Here is a 24,219-nt window from a genome sequence, read left to right as displayed (position 1 = left end):
AACCTTATTCCTAGACTAGTCTAGGGTGTCTTGCATTTGAAGGAATGTTCCTCAGCTCCAATGACTCTCCACAAACAGTTTAGGTTGACAGGGACATTCATCCCTCCTATATATAAGAAAGGCTACACTGGGTCATCTAGACAAACATCTCCAACAACTCCATCAATGAGAAGAGTAGAGACAGATATTCCCCAGGATATCCTTCCAGAGTCCAGTAGATTCTGGTTTATGGATTTTCTGAGTTAGATAATGCACCTTTGGAGTTATTGTCCTTAATTACTTCAGAACTCATTTAAACTAAGAGACTTAAACTTCCAAGTCAACTGCCCTTGTCATTATGGGGGACTTCAGCTTGCCAGAAATTAACTGGGAGCGTCACACAGCTGGTTTAACCCAGGGCAGAAAATTCCTAAAAAACCTGAAAGACAACTTTGTGGAACAGGTCCTGAAGAGCCAACTCAGAAAGATGCCCTCCTTGATCTGTTGCTTGTCAACAGAGTGGATCTTGTGAGCAAAGTGGAGATTGGTGGCCGTCTTGGCCACAGTGATTACAAGGAGATCGAGTTTAAAATCTCTGTTGACAGGAGGAAAAGTGCCAGTAAAACCTCAGCTCTGGACATGAGGAGAGCAGACTTCAGGCTGCTCAGGGAATTAGTAAATGAGGTCTCCTGGCAATGCATCGCCAGCCAGTCAAGGGAGGGGATTGTCCTGCTCTACTCTGCACTGGTGTGGCCTCACCTTGAATATTGTGTGCAGTTTGTGGCACCACAATGTAAGAAAGATATTAAGCTATCGAAGACTGTCCAAAGGAAGGCAACGAGGATGGTGAAGGGCCTTGAGGGGAAGCCGTATGAGGAGCGGCTGAGGTTACTTGGTCTGTTCAGCCTGGAGGAGACTGAGGAGAGACTTCATTGCAGTTACAACTCCCTCATGAAGGGAAGGGGAGGGGCAGGCACTGATCTCTTCTCTGTGATGACCAGTGACAGGACCTGAGGGAATGGCCTGAAGTTGTGTCAGGGGAGGTTTAGGCTGCATATTAGAAAAGGGTTCTTCACCCAGAGAGTGGCTGGGCACTGGAACAGGGCCCCCCAGGCAAGTGGTCACAGCACCAAGACTGACAGAGTTCAAGAAGCTTTTGGATGATACCCTCAGGCACATGGTGTGACTCTTGGGGATGGTCCTGTGCAGGGCCAGGAGTTGGACTCGATGATCCTTGTGGGTCTCTTCCAACTTGGCATATTCTGTGATTCTGAGAAACTTCTGATATAGGTGGCATCCAGCCTTGACAGGTTCTGATTAAACTATGCGCTGTCTTCATATAGGACCACAGTAACTTGCTTTAATGACTTATAAGAGTGACACTATGAGAAACAATGAACAACTACTGCTCCATATACACCAACTGCTTATATTAGCTCTTGCTGTTCAAAGAGCCTTACAGATATGGGAAGAATAACTTTACTTCAAGGATCTTGGTCGATGGACCCATATATGTAGTCAGTGGAAACACCATCCCCAACACCATCTTTGGATAAACCAACTGAGCACTATGAGCACTGATACGTGCAAAAATCAAGATAAGACTGGCACGGCATCCTCTCTGAGTAAACATTGTGGGAGAAGAAAAGAAAGTTCTGTTACTTGAAATGATGTTCCAGAAACGAAGACTGTTTTAAACACTTCTAGCTTTAAGCCTACAGCTGGTCAAATATATTTACCTAAAATGAAAGTTGGAATATTTCATTGACTCATTAACAACGAAATGGTGTTCCATCATAATGTTATTCTGACACATTGCTGAATATGCCATCTGTCAGGTCATGTAAAAGTCTCTATAATTCCTTACCACTTGAAGTCTTTGAAGATTTAAAGGATTACTTTTGAGAAGAAAATCACTAGTTTTCAAGATGTAATACCCCACCTCAGACCACAGCTTTCACTGTGATTGAAGTGTCTTGCTTCCATGTTGTGCAAAATAGCCGTGGGCAAAGAAGCTACAAAGTGTTTAGCACCTCTCTGTAATCTTGAACCAAGGCAAGTGAGGCCTAGAGATCAATAAGTGTACATATGTTCTGCATTACACATGTCTATGCTCTGCCCTAGAGGAAGACAACAGGTGAGTAGAAATAAATTTTACAAATTGAAAAATACCATTATGATTTATATTCTCGATTGTGTTATGAACACATTCTTCATCACCAAGGCTGTCTGAAGGACAGTCCAATTAATAAAGCTGTCTGGAGGTAGCTAATAAAATAGCTTGCTGCACTGTGGGGAACACCAGATTGTTGTTACAAATATACTCTGTCTATTTTTCTAGAGTCACATAGGAATAAAGGGATAATACCTGTCATTTGAGCAGTTAAATTTTCACATGGCCTTTTTCAAGTGACTTATGAAAGACTCGGTTGAAATGCCTGTAGCAAATTAATGTCCATAAACTTAACTACTCTTGCAATCAAGAATAATTTAAAAATAAGACTTCCAAAGCACTAAATACCAAAATTAACAAACAGGAGTATGACAGCCAAGGAAGTCCACATAATATTGTCAAAATGTTCTTGAAAGACCATGGTGACAGTGCTTTTGCAAACAGGAAAGACAGAAAGATACAGGGTCTGAATTAATTCAAACTGCAATAACAGGGTCAGCTGAGTAGGACACAGGTTCAAGTAAGGACACAATTTTATGGGAATGACTTGACAAAAACAAGCAGCTCACTCAAATACATCTTCCTTCAGCCCACCTGAGCTGTATACTGATATACAGTCATGGCTAGCAAATAGTTTCAAAAAACATTGCAGTCTTTGAACTGTATCTTCACTAGACCACCATATCTTGCCAAGAAAGCCTGAGTTCTGCATGTGTTTTGAAGCCAAGAGAATTAATTCACTGTAAGCCTGACCCTTCCCCCGCACCCTGCTTTATTACTAGCTTTGTGTTGCATTTGGTTTTGGAGGTTTTTTTATATTACAGCTGCATAGTTGGGCTGAAATGAATTATTCTTCGTCAGAGAGAAATCTGAACATGAAATGCCTCGAGATCACATTCCTCATTCTCGCTTTATTTCAGGCTGCCTGCTTGTAGAAAAATAAATAAAAGATATAAGAAATACTGTGGCAAATCCTTTTTATCTTTTACTCTATGTATTCTGCAGCAGTCTTCAACTAACTTTTCCAAAACAGGCAGCACAAGATCTTTCAGTATTGCCCGGTGTGACCCAAAATGCTGCTGCAGACAGCTGGCAGACAGCGTGACAGTGAGGGCTTCAAAGTCAGTGCTGCACTAGTCAGGCTTGGAAAAGCATATCTGATAACAAGGACAAGGTCCTCACTTGAGATCTGAAGTAGAAGGTGCAAAAATTTCTTTCTCTGCAGCTATCATAGGAGCTTCACAGGGAGAGAAAACTATGCAACAAAAAAAGGAAAATCTGCAGCCTTTGGAACCCCGACCTGGTCACTGCTGTTGTCTTCTGGCTACTGGTGACTTTTGTGAAATACGGTTGTCCTCTCACAGGCACGTTCACAGCAAAAGGGACTCGTTCAGAGGAGAAGCTAACATGGAATAACTCTGAAGAACCAATTGTTGACAGCTAATCAAGGCAACCCATCCTGGGGCAAAGTTAAAATTGGGCCAGAGCTGGGGTGATTCAGCTGCTGCTGATTGGGTCTGGAGATGCTGTGTTTGCTTGGAACACAGCTAAGCAGCACCTCAGCTTTAGATAACCCTGTTCAAACATACATTTGACACACCTCTTTGAGTAGTTCAATTACACTATTGCTAATAAACCATTAAATCCCCATTTTCTCCATTTCTCTCTCACTGTATTTTCCTACAACAGATGTCGCTCACCCCAATATCTCCAGCTGTCCAAGACCTTCTATGCATCCTTAGTGCCTCTAATCTACTGGACAGAGGCACAAAACCCAAATCTGCCTCTCAGCATCCTACTGGTTACTAATTGCAGAGGATTTTCTCATTCAGCTAATCCATAAGGAATGACATACCTATAAGTAGATACAATGACTAGCTGTTGAACTTGCACTTTATTTCTCTATCTACCCTCTGCATGCAACTGCAAAGTTTTCTACTGCATCTTAGAAACCTCTTGAGAGATGTTTTTACCTCCTCCTGCCCAGCTGGCATCCTGCACTCCCCAGCAGCACCTCCCAGGAACGGGTCACTTGGAACAGATTCTTACCAGTTCCCTCAAAAAGAAAATGTGGTCAGGTGTTTGAGTATCAACCCCTAAGTGATGTTGATATCCTAGGCACGCTATACATATGGAAAGACCTGAAGTCCTGGGGCTAGTGAATTCCCTGTGAAGTCTGCTATAGAATTTGTGAACATCAGGAGTTCATCCCTGGCATTCACTACCACGGAATAGGTTTCTATTCCATTTCTAATAAAATGCATGCCTTTTTTTCATGTTACAATTTCAAACTGCATTTTTGTAAAGCGGGATGGAAAAAAATAAGGCATTATTTTCTTAACAGATTGTGAAAGCACCTAAAACCATCATGGTTGGCAGTCCAATTCGAAACAAAAGGCGGGAGGGGGGAAATAAAAGTGTTTAAACCATAAATTTATGCTGGAAACAAACAACAATACGAAGCATCTTAGGGGCTGGGAATCTGTACAATTAAAGTCTTTGTGAATTTCTAAGTAAAAATCCCTTACTGCAACAAAGATTTGGAGAACAGCCTAGCTCATCCTTATCTACCGAAAACAAAAAAAACCCCTCTTTGTGCCCCCTGTGACTATTGTAGAAATTTTACTACACAGTTAACAGGAGAAGCAAAACCATTCATTTGAAGAATGCTGTTTATTCTTCAGAGATGCATTTAATATTTTTTAATGCTCAGAAGAGCTGATTATGAATTTGATTTCTTTGTTGTGAGAAATGTGATTTAAACTGATGTCAACAGCCAGGATTTATCTGATTCTGGAAAAAAAAACCAGGTAAACTACTGTTTTAAACACAACACTGCAAAGGTCTGATGACTTTAACACAGGAAAAGGCCTAACCGTCATCCTCCTCCCCATCCCCCCCCTCCCCTCCTCCCCCGTCTCCCAGTCCCTGCACCAACTGCATAGACTAGCCCCCAAGGTAGTTATTTTATTCCCCTGTAGACACTCTGGTTGTACCCCCCAGCCCACCACACAAATCTGCATTTGCACATAGCTGGCATTTTTTGGCTAGTTTGGCAAGTCAGAGGGATCAAGTAAAAGGCTCCAGTTATCACCTGAGGCTTCTCTGTGTGCTTGCAGCATGAGGCAATACCATAGAGGGCTGCTAGAAAATAGTTTGTTTAATGCTCTTGAGTATCACCTGGTTATGGCCCTGGCCATGCCCTCCCAAAAGGAACATATTAGGATTAGACTGGTACAGACAAAAACCACTCGTGATCATGATGAGTCGGTTCCTCATGGGAAAAGACAAAACAGACCGCGGGAAGGAGCTGCCAGCAGGGGACGAGCGCAGGGACCTTTACAGCCATCGGCCATCGGAAAGGGCGTGGCAAATGGTTTTACAGCGATGGTAATTTCAGAAGAACCAAATGAAGGCAAGCAGCATGTTTGGAGCAAACACAGCTAAATACTTCTTCGAATAGCATATATAATTGCTTAACAGAACTAATAGCACAGGCTAGGAGTATCACTCGGTACCGAAAACAAAGACAGGAGTCAGGCAGAAAGCATTCATTAGGCGCTGTAAAGCATGCAGGTACTTCAGCAAACAAATTCCTCGAGCCAGGAATTGCAGGAAGATGGAGGGTTTTCACAAGGAAAGAGCCACTCAATGCATGCTCCATCTCTTGTATTATCGGTAAGTATCCACTACTATTTAAGTACTACAGGCAGTGAGCGTGCAACATTCTTGTACTTCCAACCTGAATTGGCCATTATGAATTGCAGAGGAAAGGAAACCACAAAGAATATAGGATGCCATTAAATCAATGCCTGACAGTAAACAAAGAGATAAAAAAACTGCAGAAAAGCCCTTCAGTCTGTTACTTTATGTGTTGATCATGCAGCAGAGTTTTCTGGAAATGCAAGAATCTTATGAGATCATTTGATGGCACAAAACTCGAGCAAGATGACGTTCACATGGGTGAGGATATGAAAGGATTAGGAATGAAGTCACACCTACACACCTACAGCCCAAAAAGCAATTCTAAGTGGCAAGTATGTATTAACAATGCAACAGTGAGCCCAGATTCAGGGAAGGAAACAATAAAGGCATGAGAGCTATGTGCAAAAAAAAAAAAAATAGTGGCATTTCAACATCATATTTTGCTCTATACCCCAGCATTATTTATTTGAGCAAGTACAGCAGCATACAAAATGCCTTTTTTTTTCCTCTTTACACACACTATCAAAAATTACCATGCAGATACAATGATTTTCAATTGTCACAGTACCAGAAAGCAAACCCAAACCACCCTCTCTCCACCTCCTAGTCATCCTTATGGAACTGGTCACAGCACGTGCAGGAAAACTGCCACCGTCCCTCTCTCTGTACCAAAGGACAACGTCAGACCAGAAGTTTTGACCAGGCTAGAGGGGAAAAGATGAAGAGTATCTAAATGATTGAAAAATTGCTCTTCTGCTGTGTGGAACAGGCAATCCACACCATTTTAACAAGATCTATAGATAACGCTGGAGCTTCATGTGTTTCAAGGGCATAGCACAGAACAAAGACTTACAAAAATGAACACAAACCTTGTGATTATTCCTGGGAGCATGACAGCACTGCTACAGGTAAACCCTTGGAGGATCATTTACAGAAGACATATAGATTGGTTGCTGCCAGGTTACATCCATGAACTCCAAGCGGGAGAATCCAGAATCCACTTGTGGTTCAAATGTGACAAGGCATTCTCACTGCCTGGGAGAGAAGCGTTAGTGAGTCCGTGGGCAAAGGAGTCAAAGAGCTCTACACACCACAGATGGGCTTGGAGATGTACATTTGCAGGAGGATGAGGTATGGCAGGAGTAGGGAGGGAGGTAATGATGATGATGGAGAGGAAAATGGCAGTGGTCACGCTAAATACATAATGGAACTCGAATAGTCATAGCATAAACCATTCATTCTTCTTTTCCTGCCTAAGCATGTGTAAGGATTAACAGCTCAAGATCATATGGCTTCTCCATGGCGGTATAAAGTTTTACAGCTGTTTTACATGGTGGAAATAATATGCTCTGCAACTAAGGTTTGTGTTTTGTCAGGTATCTGAGAATTTCTTTCAGGATCTGTTCTTTCAGGATTTTGAGAGGGTGGGTTGCAATGCTGTACTATTTGCTGACAGTTATCTTGATTCTGGACATGTTTTAGAAGAGATGTGTAAAGTAAATTACTATTTTGAATTTTGCTATTTTGTTAATAGCTGCTATACTGTTATTTAAATAACTCCCACTAGTTCCATTTTCACAAAAGCTCTTCCAATGCATTATGCAAATCTACTTCAGTACAATTTTCATGGGTCTTGAAATTTCCAGCTCTGTCATATTCAGCACAGAAAAATTTTGCATAATGGTTTAAAAGTGATTATGATTTCTATTTCATTCTTATTTGTCTCATTAATGCTGCAGCATTATATCTATTGCAGCTTTATTTATAAGGATGGATTCAAACTGCCCAGACTATTTTAAGGTTGTATTTCTAAGGAAAACCTTTACTTCACCTGATTAGAAGTAAGCTTCTGAAATCTCTTTATTATAGACTATGCAACGAGCACCCAGATTCTATTCCCCTGAAAATTACTGGGAGATCTTCACACATCCTGTACTATGGAGGACCACATCCTAAATTACCATCTTCTCTCTCCTATACACTTAATTCAGGGGTTTCAAAGCATCCAGTGGTCTGTGAGCTACATGGCATACCCTAAGACATACAGAATACCTCACTTACAGTGAAGCCATACAAATTCATAGTATTTTTCCATGTAATTAACTTTGTCATAGTATCAATTATTTTCCGTGCTAACTGCAAGTAATTTATACATCAACAAAGCCCTTTTATCCATGGCCTTTAATTTAGGCAATTGCATTAACATTTCCCATTCCAACCCTATACTTGACTGCTTTCCGAGTTGTTTACAAGTCAGCTGCAATATCCCCGGGCACTTACGTTCCTGAGATTGCTGCGCTATATGCAATCATAACACACATATATTTATGTAGTCAAATTTGGAAGCAAAAGGGCCTTTTAACTTCTCAAAGAGATGAGAGAGGAGGTTGGAAGTTACAATGCTCTTAGACAGATTTGTGTGTTCTAGTTCAACCATCTCTACAAATAATCATCAGCACAGTGGGCAAGCATAGCTCAGGTTCAATGAATGTGGATATGCTTGTCCTAATATATGGAAATATAAATCTGCATATTCTTCTGCCTTGCACAGTAGCTTATACAACTTGAAACAACTTAAAGACTTCTTTCAAAATATAAAACTAGTTTATACATCATTATTATCTCTACTCCATAAGATATATATGGGATGAGACATTCTGATCTCATCACTGAAAATTCCGTGAGGTTTAAAGGTATTTTGTGAAAAGGGAAAAGATGATAAACAGCAGGAGAGATCCAGCCAGGAGCATCTGAGCCCAGGTAGGTACAACAGCCCAGTGGCTGGAGTGCCTCCAGGCAAGTGGGGACCTTTTGGTCTGGCCTTCCTCCTGCAGCTGGGCAGCCTGCCCTGCCACACCCTGACATCCACTGTCTTGTTACACAGTGCTGCTTGGCAGCTGGGAATGCCACCCCTGGGGCCAGAGATGCAGCAAGCAGGAGAGTCTCTGCCTTCAGTGTGACCATTAAGACAAGCTGCAGAGAGGGTAAAGACCATGCTCTGTGACCTGCCAACAGATCATGGGGCTGAGGAGGGGGGCCAGTCCAGGGCAGCAGAAGCACAGATCTCACAGGAAATCATCCAAATTCTCCTCATGCTCCTTCCCAAATGGAACGCCCTCTCGTCTTCCTTGAGCCACAAGATTCATCCCCATACTGAGGATGAAGTGCCCTTTGGGCAAAGTCTCCTTGAGGAGACTAAAACATCTAGCATTTCTGCTTCCTAGGAATATAAATTGGTTCTTAGGGTGTTCTGCAGGATATAATAATATCAGGTAGATCTTTGTGGAAGCACTTAACTTTTCAAAGGCAAGTTAGAAACTAGGCAAAATGGGAAATCTTTCATCATCATTGCCAAAGCAGAATTGAATTTTTGCCTTTCAGCTTACACATAACTCAAGTATTTTGAATAATATGAATAAATAAGTATAATTTTAGCATTTTAGTGAAATGTGCAGAAAACATAGAGACAGTATAAAATGAGCTTTATATTGGTCAGCTTTTTTGAGTATTATTTGATATATACACCACATCTTCCATTGAAAACATGTTAATTCAAGCTCCTTTTTCTTGAGGGAGTTTCACCGGGCACTAGCCATACAGGTTTAAAAAAATTCTTGTCTTGTTCTTTTTGCATTTCTGATTCATAAATCAGGTTAGCCAAGCTTTTACTAGATGGGAGAGAAGCATCTTCAAAGATACAAGAATATTTTATATTTAAACAAGACAAAATTATCCTCCTACCCTTCTGGCAGGAGACCCTCTGGCTCTAAGCATTGAGGTCTGACTAATTCCAACCAGCTTTTTCTTCTCACCCAGAGTCTGTAACATGGCAAAGGAGCTACTGGCATTTCCTCCAGAGCTCCAAGAATGGCCCAGGGGGCTGACTGGGGATGCCAGCCCATACTCTGTTCATTCAAACACTGCAGCTGCACAGCAGGTAAAGATCCAGAGCCCTGATAAGGTCTCTTCAGACACAATTAGAAAATGGGAAATCTGTTCATTACACCTATTGAGAAAAGGCTATCTTGAGTATATATGTTTTCATGTCTTGTCACCCTAAAAAGTAAGGAATGCCCCTTGATAAACTGACTAAAACAGGCTGTTCTGAGAATCTATATATATAAAGGAGAAACACACATCAGAACAGATAGGTTGTGAAACAGTGGTTACTTATTTAAAAACAAACGGAAAACCCACACAACTATATTGTTTCTCAGTTTTGTGGTAGTAGGAGGAACATTTTCAACGACTTTTTACTTTGTGTCCACAAGAGCGTAAAGGTTGTAAAGACATTTCTGTATGTCTTCACCCTGCAGGCACAGCCCACAAGCACTGATGATACACTCCCTTGGCTGCAGAAGGGACTGTGCACCGGGGCAAGCTCTGCTGGACTGAGCAGTCAGAGGCACAGGAGACACAGGAGCTGCAGGAGTGAGAACAAGGGCATGAGCAGCCCCAAGAGAGAACAAAGTGACTGAGCCACTGAACCCAAATTGATCAATCTGAACCCTAGGAAATGTATTCTGGGGACAACAAACTATGACAAAAAAAGGAGAAAGAAAACCCTCCAAGAACATTAATGTTTCTTATACTATAAGATTGTTTGAAATTTCAACACTAATTTCAACTTTCCCTAACTCTGGGGACAGAAAAGAAGTAAATTCTAAAAGTCCGCACAGCTGTAAGCAGGAGGCACTGCTGGTATCTATGCTAAGCATATATTTTTTAATTGGATATAGGCTCACAACAGACAGTGCCTACAAACTTCATCAGGTACATTCCCATCAGTCCAGTTTTCTCCTCGTCTTAGCTTTCGTTTTAGACTAAGAACTATGACCTAAGAACTACTACAGCCAATTTCTCTTTTCAAGTTGCCTTACAAATACAATTCCCTCTTGCCTCTTAAGATGACTTAGCCCTGGATCCTTTCAGGTCTTCCCCTGTAATCCTGCTTTCTGCTACCATTACCAAGCCACTATGCTTTGATGACCCAATGATCAAAGCATGTCACCGGCTGCTGGAAGCCACTGAAGATTTAGCTAGCAGATTTCCCCTATTTTGAAACACCTGTCTTCAACAAAAGTGCCACGATTCATTTTGATGTCTCCCATTCACTGAAATTGTCACTTCTAGACTACACAAAATGTTGTCACCACCAGATCTCCTGCTGCAAGTGCCCTGAAGGCTGTGCCTGTGCCCTGTGCCAGGAATGTGGGCTGCTGGGGGTGGTACAGGTGTCCCTGTGGCCTGAGCTTGAAGCAGGCAGGGTGAGTGTTCCATTTACAACTGTGACAGTAAAAATAAATATGTCCTCCAGTCCTTACATAATTCATATTTATATAAATATGAAGGACTCTAAAAAAAGTATATATTTTAAAACATCTACATATTTTTAAATATTTAAATCACAAAAGATATTTTTCAGTCTTTCCTATCATAAATATCTATACCCTGTTTCTATGCCACATAGTAAAACTTCAATGTTAGGAAAGCAAATTGCTTAAGAAAGGAAGGTACTCTCTTATTTTATATCCATAGCAATGATATCAATAAATATTGAAAAAGTTTGGTTTTTTTAGTAGAGCAAAGTTCATTTTGTTAACTACAGACTGAAGACTTAATTTTTAAACTGTGTGTTTAATAAATCCAACTTGACATTAAGTACTGCAGTTATCAAATTTGTCAGCATTTTCTTAGAAGCTGAACTTTTTCCTGACAAATGCTGTCAGTCACTTAAATTAAAACAGAGAGCAGAATGATGAAGTGTGTTACTGCTTAGTCTTTAATAACCCAGTTGTGTATTCCTGAGTCCCTCCCTGCTTCCCAACAGGGGCCCTGATTCTGCAGCATCCTTAGGCCTGATGCTGAGACCACCACCAAGGAGGTAACCATTAATGCACAGCATGGTTTATCAAGAGACACCATCCAACTTTTCTTTTATATGTGCAATGTAAATCTCTAGCTGTGAATTTTTATGTCAATAGTAAAAAAGGAAAATCCAATTTGCAGGACTTTGGGTACCTGAGCTCTTTTCAGCATCCTAGTATTGCAGAACCATATTCCTTGAACCAGCTGTGGAAGCTGGTCACAGCTTGCCAAAGACCTGTCGACTCAGTAGAAGCATGTACATGCTGAGATTCAAGAGAAGACAGCTCACATCCATCTGTAGAGTTATCTACCAAGCCACTACACCATAAAAACACTTAGATATTAAAACTCTTTACTTATGTTGCAAGGATCTAGAAGCCTAGTAAGAAATGGCATTAATAAACATGAAGTAATTCATGCCTGAGGGGCAAGTGAGTGCCCAGGATGATACAAGCCTGTTCAGATCCTTGCCTTAAAGCACAGCTCCTGGAAAGCAAAACATTCTGCCACAACACCAAAGAAAAACAATCCCTCTCAGCTTTTTCCCTTCTTTCTTTCAGGATGCATCATGCATCCATGCTCCTGTGCTTGAATGAAGTCTCTTGGGTGAGCAGCGTTTGAGCTGTTGTGTCTTCAGTAGCAGCACTCTCTCAGGGGCATGAGGAGGATTTTGGGGACCACGGCTACTGGGTCTGCACACTGCAGTAGGCACAAGTGTTTTATTCTTTCTTTCTCAGACTTATGTCTGATGTTTAGAGACAGTCACCAATACAACCGTGGTGGATCGAGCAGGAAGGAACGTGCTCCCAGCAAGAAGTTGAGAGAAGACAACCCCAAGGGCTGTCCTAACAAACCCTGCAGTGACATTGCAACAGTGTGAAAGAGATCACTATGTTTTATCCATAGACTGGGTATCTTCTTAACCTTTTGGCTGCAGATGGGGGGAGAAACTGGGGCTGAAATAGGAAGAACAGGAAGGGGAAGACAAGCAGCACTCCCAGGGAGCCATTTGTGGTTGTGGACTGGTAGCTATAGCTGAGGGCCTCTGCTGCCCAGGCTGCAGCTCCCGCCCGCGTACGCAGTGAGGGGCCTCACCTGCTTATTCCTTTTTCCTTCTGCAGGTGGGACTTACAGGCAGCGCAGACTGAGATTCAAGAAGACAGTCTAAACCCATAATTCAGTTTTACGCTGAAGAAAAGTCATGTCCTCACCAGCAGACAAGGATGAAGCTTCCCTTGAACCAACATTCAGATTTATGCCTGTGACAAACAACAATCTTTTTCCAATTTTTTTCCCGCTCACAATAATACAAAGTAGAGTTGGACAAACATAGAAACAAGAGATTGTAGAACATGGTTGCCCTGTAGCACTTTTTATTATAATTTTAAAATCAATAAGCCCATAGAGCTATAAGCACTGCAGCTATATCCACTGCAGACACTGGCAATCTATAGGCATCACAGTAAATGACATTAATTAAAGAAGAATCCAATAAAAAAGCATTATACTGTGGCTTTCCAAAGCAGAGTGACACCTTTTTTTTCCCCTTAGTCCAGAATAAAGAGAACCTCAAGGCTAATTTGGCATTGCCAGGTTAAGTTCCCCTGATCAGACATAAGCCTGCATGGGCAGATGAACAAAGTACAGGAGACGAAGAGTTAGTGTCTGACAGAATGAAAAAAGAAGCCAAGGAGAAATTTAAACAACTGGAAGTGATCAAAACCAGAGCTCAGGAGACAAATGAGGCCACAGCATGTTAAATGAGGCAAGTGAGTTTGGAAACATTTGTGTATTTAGCTTCCTAACTAGGGCTCAGCTCCATGGCAGAACCACCTGATCAGAACTTGTATGAGAACAGCATACAAGCTAAAACACGGAAGCTGCATTTAGATGTGTGTAATAAAACTGTCAAGATTTTGGAAGTCCTACCAGACAAATCAGAGGCGATTCGTCTAAATGCAAAATGAGAATCAGTAAATCACATTTTCTTTTCAGGAAGCATTGGCAGGATTTCAAGATGTATCTAACTAACCTCACAATGTGTGTTTTTTCCCTTGGCTAATCTTCTATGAAAAGTAACTATAAAAAAATAAAAACATTATGGCTAAGCCTTGCTAATTGCTCTTATGAACAGAAAGGTAAAACCTCTCACTCACATATGAAAAACATGAGAAAGAGGAAGAATTTAGGAACATAAAACAAAAGAAAATAAAATTAAGAGATTGGAATCTATTTCCTCCAAGCAGTTCAATAGCCCTCTGCAGATATATATAGACTTAGTTCAGATCCCAGTAAATTTGGGGCTAGCTTCTTACTATATTAGTAGCCTGCAAAACACACCAATTAAAACTTGTGTAAGTCTTTACAACAAACTCAAAGGAGTAGGAAGGGGAAAAGGCACTAGAGTTCCTCATTCTCCTGCCCATCCAGACCGGACACAGGCACTGCCTAGTACCTGCCTTCACTGAGAACAGACAGGAAAGGACCAACAGGCACAGCCTGCTCCTGCCTGAAGTGGTACTGAATGGATGGATGGCTCTGCTCCAGCTGCATGTGCCAGGCAGGGTCCTCTCCTTGAAACCCTGTCAGCATAAATACCTGTGCCCAAGTGCTTCAACAGAGACCTTGAAAGCCCCAGTGTTTCATGCGCTCAAGATTTCCACTTTCAGAACAGTTTGGGGTCAAAAAACCTCCCACCTTTCCACCAAAGCCAAAACCCAGAAGCAGTCAAGCTTTGGATTGAGAAATTCTTATGCTTTTCTCTAGAAAAATGCATGGTTTTGGTAAACTAACTCCAGCTTGAACATACTTAGTTTGGCTGTAAGATTAATGCCAGGTTTGTATTTTTATAGAAATATTTTAAAGCAACACAAAAATTAATCTGGAGATACCTAAAATTAGACAGAAAGCTTGTTCCTACTTGGCAGCAGGAATATGAATTACATACACCAGTCCAGTGTCTGTCTTGGTAATGATCACTGCAGTGACCTCCTGCTGATGCAGTCCCACAGCTTTTCCGAGATAATTGGGTGCCCAGATGATATATATTTTAGAACATTGTAGTATTCATCATTTATGTGAACAAAATACAGAGTTCCTTGAACCTCCATTATATTTATTCTGCAGTATATATACTACAGAAAAAAAAATGGCTAGGAATTCAGTAAATCATAAAAGTACATATATTCTGAGAATATAAAGGTTTTAATGTTAATATGGTAGAAATTAGTCATCTGCTCCTATTAAAAAAATAAGCCATTAACATAGACACAGTATTTTACTCATGAGAACTGACATCTTCATCTGTGCTACAGCTACTGCATTTCATCTTTACAGAGTGCTGAGAAACCAAGAAGTTATATAACTTAGTGAAAAGCTGATAGGGCCAGTGACATTTTAAATCCCACTAGGTGAAAATCAATTGCAAGATGTGAAAAGAAAAAAAAACCTCTTCAGGAACCAAAATCTCCATCCCATAATATATCCCTATATATGTATATTTTAAAATAAAAATGAGCAATAAAACTTTAAAGAAAAAGGGAGTGTGGGAGGGAAGTGGAAGGACAGGCAGAGCAGAGAAGGAACAGAATAATCATAGATCATTTCAAGGTGCTGTTATGATGGAGGAAAAAGACTAATTATTTTGATGACATCCTTTTGATTCTGCTTATGCTAATTAGTAAACAGGTAACATAATAGTAACTTACAATATGGAGCCTAATTGGAATAAGGAAGCCAAACAATTATATGCTTTTTTAATCTGGAAACACAACATAGTCCTACTTAGATCAATCTGCACTTTTCAAAGGGAAAATAGTCCCATCAAAAGGACTTAGAGCTATCTTTGATTGGAGGCAGACCAGGATAAGTCAACAGACTTTTACTTTCAAATTGTCTCAGGAAGGAAAACCAAAAAAGACAAGGATGAGGGCTCAGAGGCCATAAAAGAATCTCCACAATCCACAGGAATTGATTTATTTTTCCCTGCATTGATCAGTCACGTCTTTTATCCATTCAAACACAGGCCACCTGGAAAAAAAAATCTGGTAATTCTCACTTGATTCATATACAAGTGGAGTGAGCTTTTAGAGGAGGAAAGCAAAAGAAGACATTTTCTGTAAAATGTATAATGGATGAAAAGGGAGCAAATTCAAAATACAGCCAAAGCACATGAAAAGAGATTTCAATCTATGAGTGCCAAATTAGAATTGTGTTGATTCCCCTCCATTAAGCATCTGCTGAAGATGCCCACCAGACCAAGGTCTTCACATGCTTATGCACAGAACTCCATCTGGACCTAGTCGTGTGAAGAAAGGTGAGAGCTGCATGACCATATGGAGGCAAAAGGCACCACTGCCCATACCCAGTAAAGGAAATCCCTGTACTGAGGATAATGCAAAGAGTTAAAACCCTCACTTGATAATCAGCATCAGCAAACTACAACCATTTTGATCAGCTGGTCTGTTACAAAATCAAGGCTGAGACTCTTGAGCACAGTAAGCTGGTGAAACACACACCTGCCCTACCTGCACAGTGCTTCCTGCAGGAAATGAATAGCAGTTTATTTTGCCAATAAACTTTTTGTGACTGGGTCAGCTGCCAGCTGAACCTGGCATCTGCTAAACTTGCTTTCACCAGAGTATTTTTTACTCCCAGCATTATATCGAATATCTTTTAGAAGTATAAAGATAAAAAATGCTCCTTGCATCTTTTCAGCCATTTCCGGATTTCCTGCCACTCAAACAGCAGCAGCAGAATTTTAATGACAGGGAAAATGCATGAGTGGCATACAAGAAAATTATACTGCAGCAAATCACTACTTCTTTGTGTTTCCTTCACTGTAACTCTGATCTTCTAAAGCTGCTACAGTACCAGTGGAGATTTCTTTAAAATGAAGCTTTAGCAGACATTAATTAGGGGGAAAAAAAAAAGAAAAAGGCTTGAGAACTTCTTAATCATGTTCTGTAGTTACAATATCCAGGAAAAATCTAACTGAAAGCAGAATTCCCAAATAGCTCCCTTTGCCATATGATGATATGATTTCTTTCTTTACTTCCTTCTTTTTAACCAAAATGCCTTTGTATTTTAAAATACCCACACGCTGACAGTACTTTTCTGCCAAAATGCCTTCCATGTAGGAATTAAATGTATAATTGAGATCTTCAAGTCATTAGAAGGCAAATTCAGTGTCTTTTTGAATGGTTGCAGGGAATGAGGTAACACAAATCAACACAAACACTTGTCTTTTATGCCAAGACACCCTTTTGCATGCAGGCATTCAATATGTATCACATGACCCCTCGTAAGCCTGAGGGGCTGCTTCTTACACAAAGAACACTTACAAGGTTTTCAGGGAAGGGATTTTCAAAGCTTTAGGATGAAGTTCGTAATTGTACTGCAAAAGAGATCATCAGTCAAATATTAAGATTTTAAACTTTTTACTGACGGTAGGTATTTGGCTAGATTTGTAGACAGCCATGTTGGTCCAGACAATATTTGACTTCCTTCTCTCATTTTGTTCACTAGTCATTAGCAGAGTTGGACTGACTGTCAAGAAGCACTTTATCCATATTTCTACCTTCATACAGTTGACATTCTCATTTATTCATCAGTGCTTCAGTTCACCACTCACACAGAAGAACAGATTATTTAGTCAGTCATCACTGCTCAGAGAAGAGTCATTGATAAAACTGTGTTTCACTGGGGGTGGCAGAGCTAAAAATTCATGTTGCTACTTTCAGCTTTTGTCAGAGAACTGCAGAATTGCAGGAACAATAATCCTGCCTTTTACTGCCTTTTTCACTTCTTCCTATCACTAAATGTCTAAAAGGTTTCCAAACAAACACAATATTAACTCACTACAGCTCTTCTCATCTCCCTATCTTCACATCCATTCAAATGGCCCATGATTTAGGATTTGTAAACTAAGCAGACAGTAAGTGCTGCCTTTCATCTGGATGACCCAGTAAAACCACAGCAAGTCTCCTGATTCCCACATTTAGCTGCCTTCTGATTCCTCCTCATCCTCCCGTCAAGCAGACAGCACTACTCTGAAGATGCCCCCCATCTTAATCTCCTTGTTTCTCTGTAATACTTCTCCATTTATATTGCTCCACTTCTTCCATGATTACAGGACTAAAGGAACACATAAGAAAAGCCAGATAAGAAAATTCATAGAAGTGAGCTAAGCCACCTCAGGAGCTATTTGTACATGGACTCTTCTCTGCAGGAAGGTTTATTCTTCTTTTTTTTTTTTTTTTTTTTTTTTTTTAAGAAGAAAGATGGATAGAGGAATAACATAAGCAATCAGATTTTGGAAAGTTTCCAAGAGCAAAACTGTCAGGATGCAGATGCAGTAACCTGTGCATTTCAATCAGGAATACAAATAATAGCTCAAAATCCATTTAAACTAGCTGCATACAACACTACGATAAGAAATTGTTTCCTTTTTGTTTCTTAGGCCTTTAGTTTGGCAGCAGTTTGAAATTATCACTCCCTGACAGAGGCCTTCGCTCAGAAGGCAGGGCTCTATCACAAAAGATGCGGCAAATAGAGCTGAGACATCCCTGCCTTGTCACTTCAAGTTCTCTCCCTCTTGCTCTAGCAGATTGCTTTCCCATCCTAAAGGTCCATTCTGGGAGTCCCATGCCTTCTGCAACCTCAGTTCTTCCCCTCCTCCTCCTTCTTTCCTCCCTCCCTTTCTTATTCCTTCTCTTGAGAGGCAATGAACTGCAGGACAGGGATACCCATTTAGTGCCTCTTGAGAGTTAGGGCTCCTTTTTCCTCTAGGAGTGTTTTTCTGGTTGCACTCCCGATAGTCCATATTAAAGTACCCCCACCTGCATCTGCTCTGTTCTGCTGGAGCAACAAGAGGAAAAGAGAGACAGGGTGCCATCAGCATGGAAGGTAAAGCAGGACCCAATGAACAGATTAAATCTTTCTGGAAGCTGAGGTGATATATGAACACAAAAAAAGTAAGAGATTATTGATGTCTCTACACTTTAGTTTCTGATGTATGACCACCTTATTCAGGCTACCTGAAAAATTAGGATAGAGAAAAACAAGTCTGTATTGGAAAGTCTTTCTATCACCATTTTGAAAGATTTATAATTATACAGGGAAGTCCCCAAAGTGAACAATAGTTGTACAGCAATAAAATACAAGAGACACAATTAATAAGGCAATGTCCTCTCATTCTTCTCACTTCCTGCTGCAGATTTCCTAAAGGTGGAGCCAAAGAAACATCCCCATGATCTCAGCACAGAAAATGCTGTGCTTGATGCTGGATCAGTGCCCAGAGAAATATCAGCCCTGCAAGCTCCTCAGCACAGGCTTACCCAGGCTCTTCAGATCCCCAAAAAGGTCAACACAGACACCTGTCTGCATGTAACATCTTGCATGATCATGGCCTACTTGTGGGGTTTTTTTGTTGGTGATGTTTTTTTCTTCACAAATGGCTTTAAAACAAGAGGTATGCCCTCTGTTAGGGTAATACTGTACATCTGTCTTTATCAGCCAACAGTAATCCTCTTACCCATTAACCTGCTTGTGAGATAATGAGTTTTAATATCAAAGCATGAATTTGGAAGCACCTTTGTCAGTCAGGATGCTGTCAGTAGTCTGAAAGCAAAAAGCCTGCTCTATTCAGAAACTGTGGGCACTTTCACATACCATATACCAAAAAGAAAAGCTGTTTTTTAACATATTCCTATTCTCAGCAAAACAAGATGTGCATTAAGAAATGACAGCAGCATTCAAAAATCATTTCTCCACAGGGTTCCTCTAATACCAGGAATCCATGGCAAAAGCAATTTATTTCCTAAGTGGCTTTCTCAGCAACCACTTGCCATGACACTGACGTCAGCCATTCTCAGGTCAGAGCCTGTCTATCATAATGAGAGTTTATCCCTTGTCACTCCAGAATTATTGGCGCCTTCACAACTGCCAAATCATGAGAGTGTTTAATCATTGCTGTGATCTAAAATGCAATTCAGCTCTGAAATTAATAAAAAAGAAGGCTGAGCATTTCCTTCTCCAGGTGCAAGTCTCCTGATCTCCCTTTATCCTGTGAATCAAGACTGTCAAAGAGGCTACATTGTCAGTGCCATAGCCAACTCCCTTCATCAAAACTGTAAAGCTCATCAAGGAACCACATCAACCATTTGGTTTTGTTTTCTTTTACCCCTAGATACTCTGTGGAGAAGGAAAGCCTTAAGTAACTGTTTTTTCCTACTTCTCATCCCATCTCCTGTCCCTCCGACCAAATAGGCCACATGGGACAGAATGACATGACACTCTTGGAGCCAGTTAGCTTCCTTCATCACAAGCCATCTCACTTCTACTTCAGTGACTCATCCAGGGCAATCATATAAATAGGAATTCTCCAGCTTTTCTACAAGTCACATTTTATTTTTCATGCTTTTCATTTTCACCAGCAGTAGTAGAGTGTACCATCTAGTTCTTAGAGTCCTCTTGACACATGAGATGTGAGAAGATAGCAAACTACAAAATTTATCAGGGATAAGAGGCTTGCAAAACTGCAGCTTGAAAGAAACCTTGCAAAAGAGATCACTGCCTTATAGACCCCATGAATCACGCTGGACAGTTTTAGAGAACAACAGACCTTTAATCCAGTTGGAAATTGGGCAACTGCAATGAGTCACTTTTTCTGATCATAGGTAGGTTAGAAACACTGAAAGTCATTTCTGAAAGAAGGCATAAGTCCCTAATTTCCCAGAAGAAAACCAGTTTGAGATATAAACAACTTCTTGCATTGACATTAACTATAAATAGTACAGGAAGGCAAAGCAATACCAGGGCTGTTAGCAAGTATTTCTGAAGTTCAGAAAGCGGGTGGCTAAAAGTAACATTTGGAAACAGATAGGCAATTTATTCCCATTTAGCTGTCATTTACAGGAAGAGTGAATATAAAAGTATGAACTAATTTAGTTATTTACCCCATAAAACGATGTATCATTGACAACACCTAAATCTGTTACATTTAACATCATGTAAGAGTGAACCATTCTTGTGACAACTGCCTTTTAAAACAAAGTTTAATAATAAAATAAAAAAGGCATTTATGTTTCTATCAATGTTATGATTCCCAGCTCCTGTAATAAAATTAATGTTCCAAAGGCCATAACAGTAAAATAAATAGTAAAATCGTAACAGTGATTATTTTAATCATTTTGGGCTCTTGGTTGCATCTTGAAATAAAGGCTTCAGTTGGGAACATGCTGACTCCTAGTCTAAATTTTTCTTCTAGAAATGACATCTAAGGGACATATATTGTATTTCAACAGACTTTTAAAAGGTTGAATGTAAATTTAGGAACTGATATCACCAATGACCTTAGGTTTTACCATTTGCCTTTACTGAAACAGCAGTGATCATCAAGTTCACCTTCAAAACAAACCAAATCACATTATGTAGCTCATGGTGTTAACATCTATGCTATTACAAGTTTTGTTCTTCTCTAATAATTTCTTTGTTCTTGTGCTTTCAAGGAGAATACATGGACAGCCTTATAACTGACACAGGCCCTGTCCATTGTTCTTCCTCACTTCCACTTTGCAATCTGTCAGATCAAATTTCTTCATCCTGAAATTCATGAAACAGAAGTACCTCCTTAGAAAGGCTCATTTCCTAAAGCAAGTGGTTTGCTAACATCCTTCTCTGTATTACACAAAGGACTTTAAAGAAAAAAAAAGAAATAGCTATTTTATATATATATATAAAGGAAGAAAAAATTAGACCACTCATGGTGCAATATTTTCAGCTTGGTGTTTCCTAAGAAGTTATATGTACAGCACTGCTTGCAAACCCAACCCTACAATGCTTGGTGCCTTCTAGAAAAAAGGTTTAATTGCAATTTCTCTCGTTCCCTCATAACATAAGAGGTACAGAAGGGTATAAAACACCTGGTCATAACTGAAAGAATACACTTGGGTAGAAATCAATGTGGAGCAGTAGAATTTCCATTCTCTGTAAAAATTTAATGATGAATGCAGACACATCAGCAAACTGATACGGCAATGACCTCTCTCCATCATTTAGTCAGTGCTTAAACTGAGCTTCCCACTCAGGAACTTACTGCAGAATCCTCCCAGCTGAAAAGCCACAGGTTTACTTCTCCATGCTTGCCACTAATTCTCCACATCTCCCCACTGCCCTACACCCACCAAATGGGTGGAACAACTTTTTTGAGACATGTAGCCAGCCCACTGTGCTCCATTCCTGATGAGCTGCAGGAACTTGTGTACTAGGAAAATAGATAGCATTTTAAAGGCTAAGAAGCACAGATAAGTAAATAAGAGAAAAAACTATGGGTTGTGATATTCATGGCATGGACACTACAGTTAATTTTGTCATAGTAGCAGTTTTAGCATCAACCTATCAGAAAAATGAGTTTACATACTGTACGCACACTGTTTTGGAAAGCAGAACTTTAACAAATATACCGGTTCAGTACGTATTTTCCAACTTCAGTAGATAAAAAGTGAAGTACAGTATTTCTTTCTCAGTATTTACATTGACATGTTTCCTGTGCATTCAGAAGGAACATTTAGAATCAGACCACTGAAAAAGTACAACTTGTCTCCCTGTTCTGTTCTCTACAGCACAAATCTTTCTCTTCAGCAGTTTTATCTGCTTTGAAAGGCAATGCAATCAGATGCTGAGCGGTATAATGGAACTACTATTTCAGGCCATGAATTGCACTATTCCTGTTTAGAGGAACATCCTGTGTTCAAAAGCACTGAACAGTCAGAAACACCTACTGAAATTGGAGCTAGTTAGTGCTCAGAACCAAAGCTAAGTAACATTTAAAGTTTTGCATTGATTGAGGAGTTTAATTTCAGCTTCCAGTATGTTAATTCAGTATTAATCTCCAAACTCTGGGATTCGAGTTTAGTTTGTTCACAAATGGAGTGAATGCCTTCACCTGTATTTTTACAGACAACTGGTCACACTATCACCTGTGAGTGGAAAATCAGTAATAAAATGAAAATCAGTAATAAATCAGGCAAAAGGCAGAAGGGCTCCTGTGCAAAGCGTCCCTGCACTGTACACCTGTGACATCTGCCAGTGCCATTCATCTTCTACAGTTATAATCACCATCAAATACAATGGGAAAAAACTAACAACAAAAGAGAAGCCACCAGCCATGCAAGGTGAAGGCAGCTAACTGGGACACCGAGCCCTTCTGGACAGTGACACCCACAGCAATTACAAAAAACACTGTCTCTCTCTGACTGAAGCCTAATGGCTGTTATGACCAATTTGGGGTTTTGCCATAAATCTGCAATATTAAATAAGGACTGCTTGCCATGGAATGTGTCATCCATCTAATTAATACAAATTGAGCTGTGAATGCAGAGATAGAGGCTGGCTGGTACAGGGGCACACGACTTCTGAAATTCCCTTGGAAGAACATACCCCTCCCCACTCCCCAACAAACCACATTTGTAGCAAAACTGAGTTGTGACAATTCTATTTAATAGTAAATCACCAGTACTGAGAAGTTGCCAGCATCTCTGCACAGCCACTTTCACAAAGCTTGTATTTCCTGCCACTGTTCTTTAACCTTCTTTTTTCCTGCGTTCACAATTTCATACTTGACCCATCGCTTCCCAAAACAGCACCAGTTCCTTAGAGTGTCCTCTAAAGCCCATGGGAAGTGTCATGGAAAACACCCACAGCTGAGTGGTATCTTAGCATACTCAAACCTCGAGCATGTCCACTCCGTGGCTCCAGAGAGGAAGAAACTACAGCATGATCCAAGCTGATCCCTTCTTTGTCAGAGCTGTATTTCATTCCCAGTGCTCATTGCTTCACCTCAGTTCACCACTTTGCTAATTGGAAGTGGTATCTGTGTACACCAGAGGAACTGCTACCTCCAGCTTTGCAGAACACCTATCTCAAAAAGAACAAGTAGGAATCAGCCCAAAGGGGAACATGCATGGCAATATGGAGGAGGATTCAGGTACTCGTAGCCTGAAATTTCCACCATTGCTCCTGAGGAAAGGCAGGAGTGTCACCTACTAACTGCATTCTCAAAAGCCTCTGAGAGTAAATACCATGCAGCTGGAACTGAGGCTTGCATTTCTGCAGGCACACAAAAAACCAGCAGGTGACAGTAGAGATTGTGGCACATTTCCCCTGCTGCCATGACCTGCTCTGACCAAGGCTGGACTCTACAGGTAGATGGAAATGTCCATTGCAGCTCTGCTATTCCACTCTTCCAGGAATATGAGACAGATACATAACTGCAGGCAAATGCACGGACTTCAAGATTTTAAGCCCTATGTGAGCCCTGGCTAACAACCCTTTATCTATTAACCAAATTTCCTAGAGAGCAGAATTAGAATCAGGCTCATTTCATCGATACAGTGGGTTCCTGATACCTGATAGAGCTGTGCCAGAGAAATAAAGCTTGGCCATAGGTAGGAATGTAATATTAAAGTTTTGTTAGTCTGTCATTGAATCTTGCT

The 24,219-nt window shown here is 40.5% G+C and overlaps 1 protein-coding gene across 5 annotated transcripts in view; it reads right to left on the bottom strand.

The window, feature by feature from the left end:
• The window catches only part of OXR1 (oxidation resistance 1), a 266,597-nt gene that overhangs the window by 134,727 nt on the left and 107,651 nt on the right, over positions 1-24,219 (bottom strand). The window contains exon 2 of one of the 5 annotated variants that reach the window (XM_027717535.2): positions 6,727-6,892. The exons of the other annotated variants lie outside the window; for them this stretch is intronic. Within the exon in view, the coding sequence (XP_027573336.1) occupies positions 6,727-6,785 (59 nt within the window). The 5' untranslated portion in view covers positions 6,786-6,892. The remainder of the gene's footprint in view (positions 1-6,726; positions 6,893-24,219) is intronic. 5 annotated transcript variants of the gene reach the window in all.

The sequence above is a fragment of the Pipra filicauda genome, unplaced genomic scaffold (genome assembly GCF_003945595.2).
Source record: "Pipra filicauda isolate LSUMZ 115617 unplaced genomic scaffold, ASM394559v2 scaffold57_size4234018_pilon, whole genome shotgun sequence".
Lineage (NCBI taxonomy): Eukaryota > Metazoa > Chordata > Aves > Passeriformes > Pipridae > Pipra > Pipra filicauda.
This window is presented reverse-complemented; position numbering and strand designations above follow the sequence as displayed.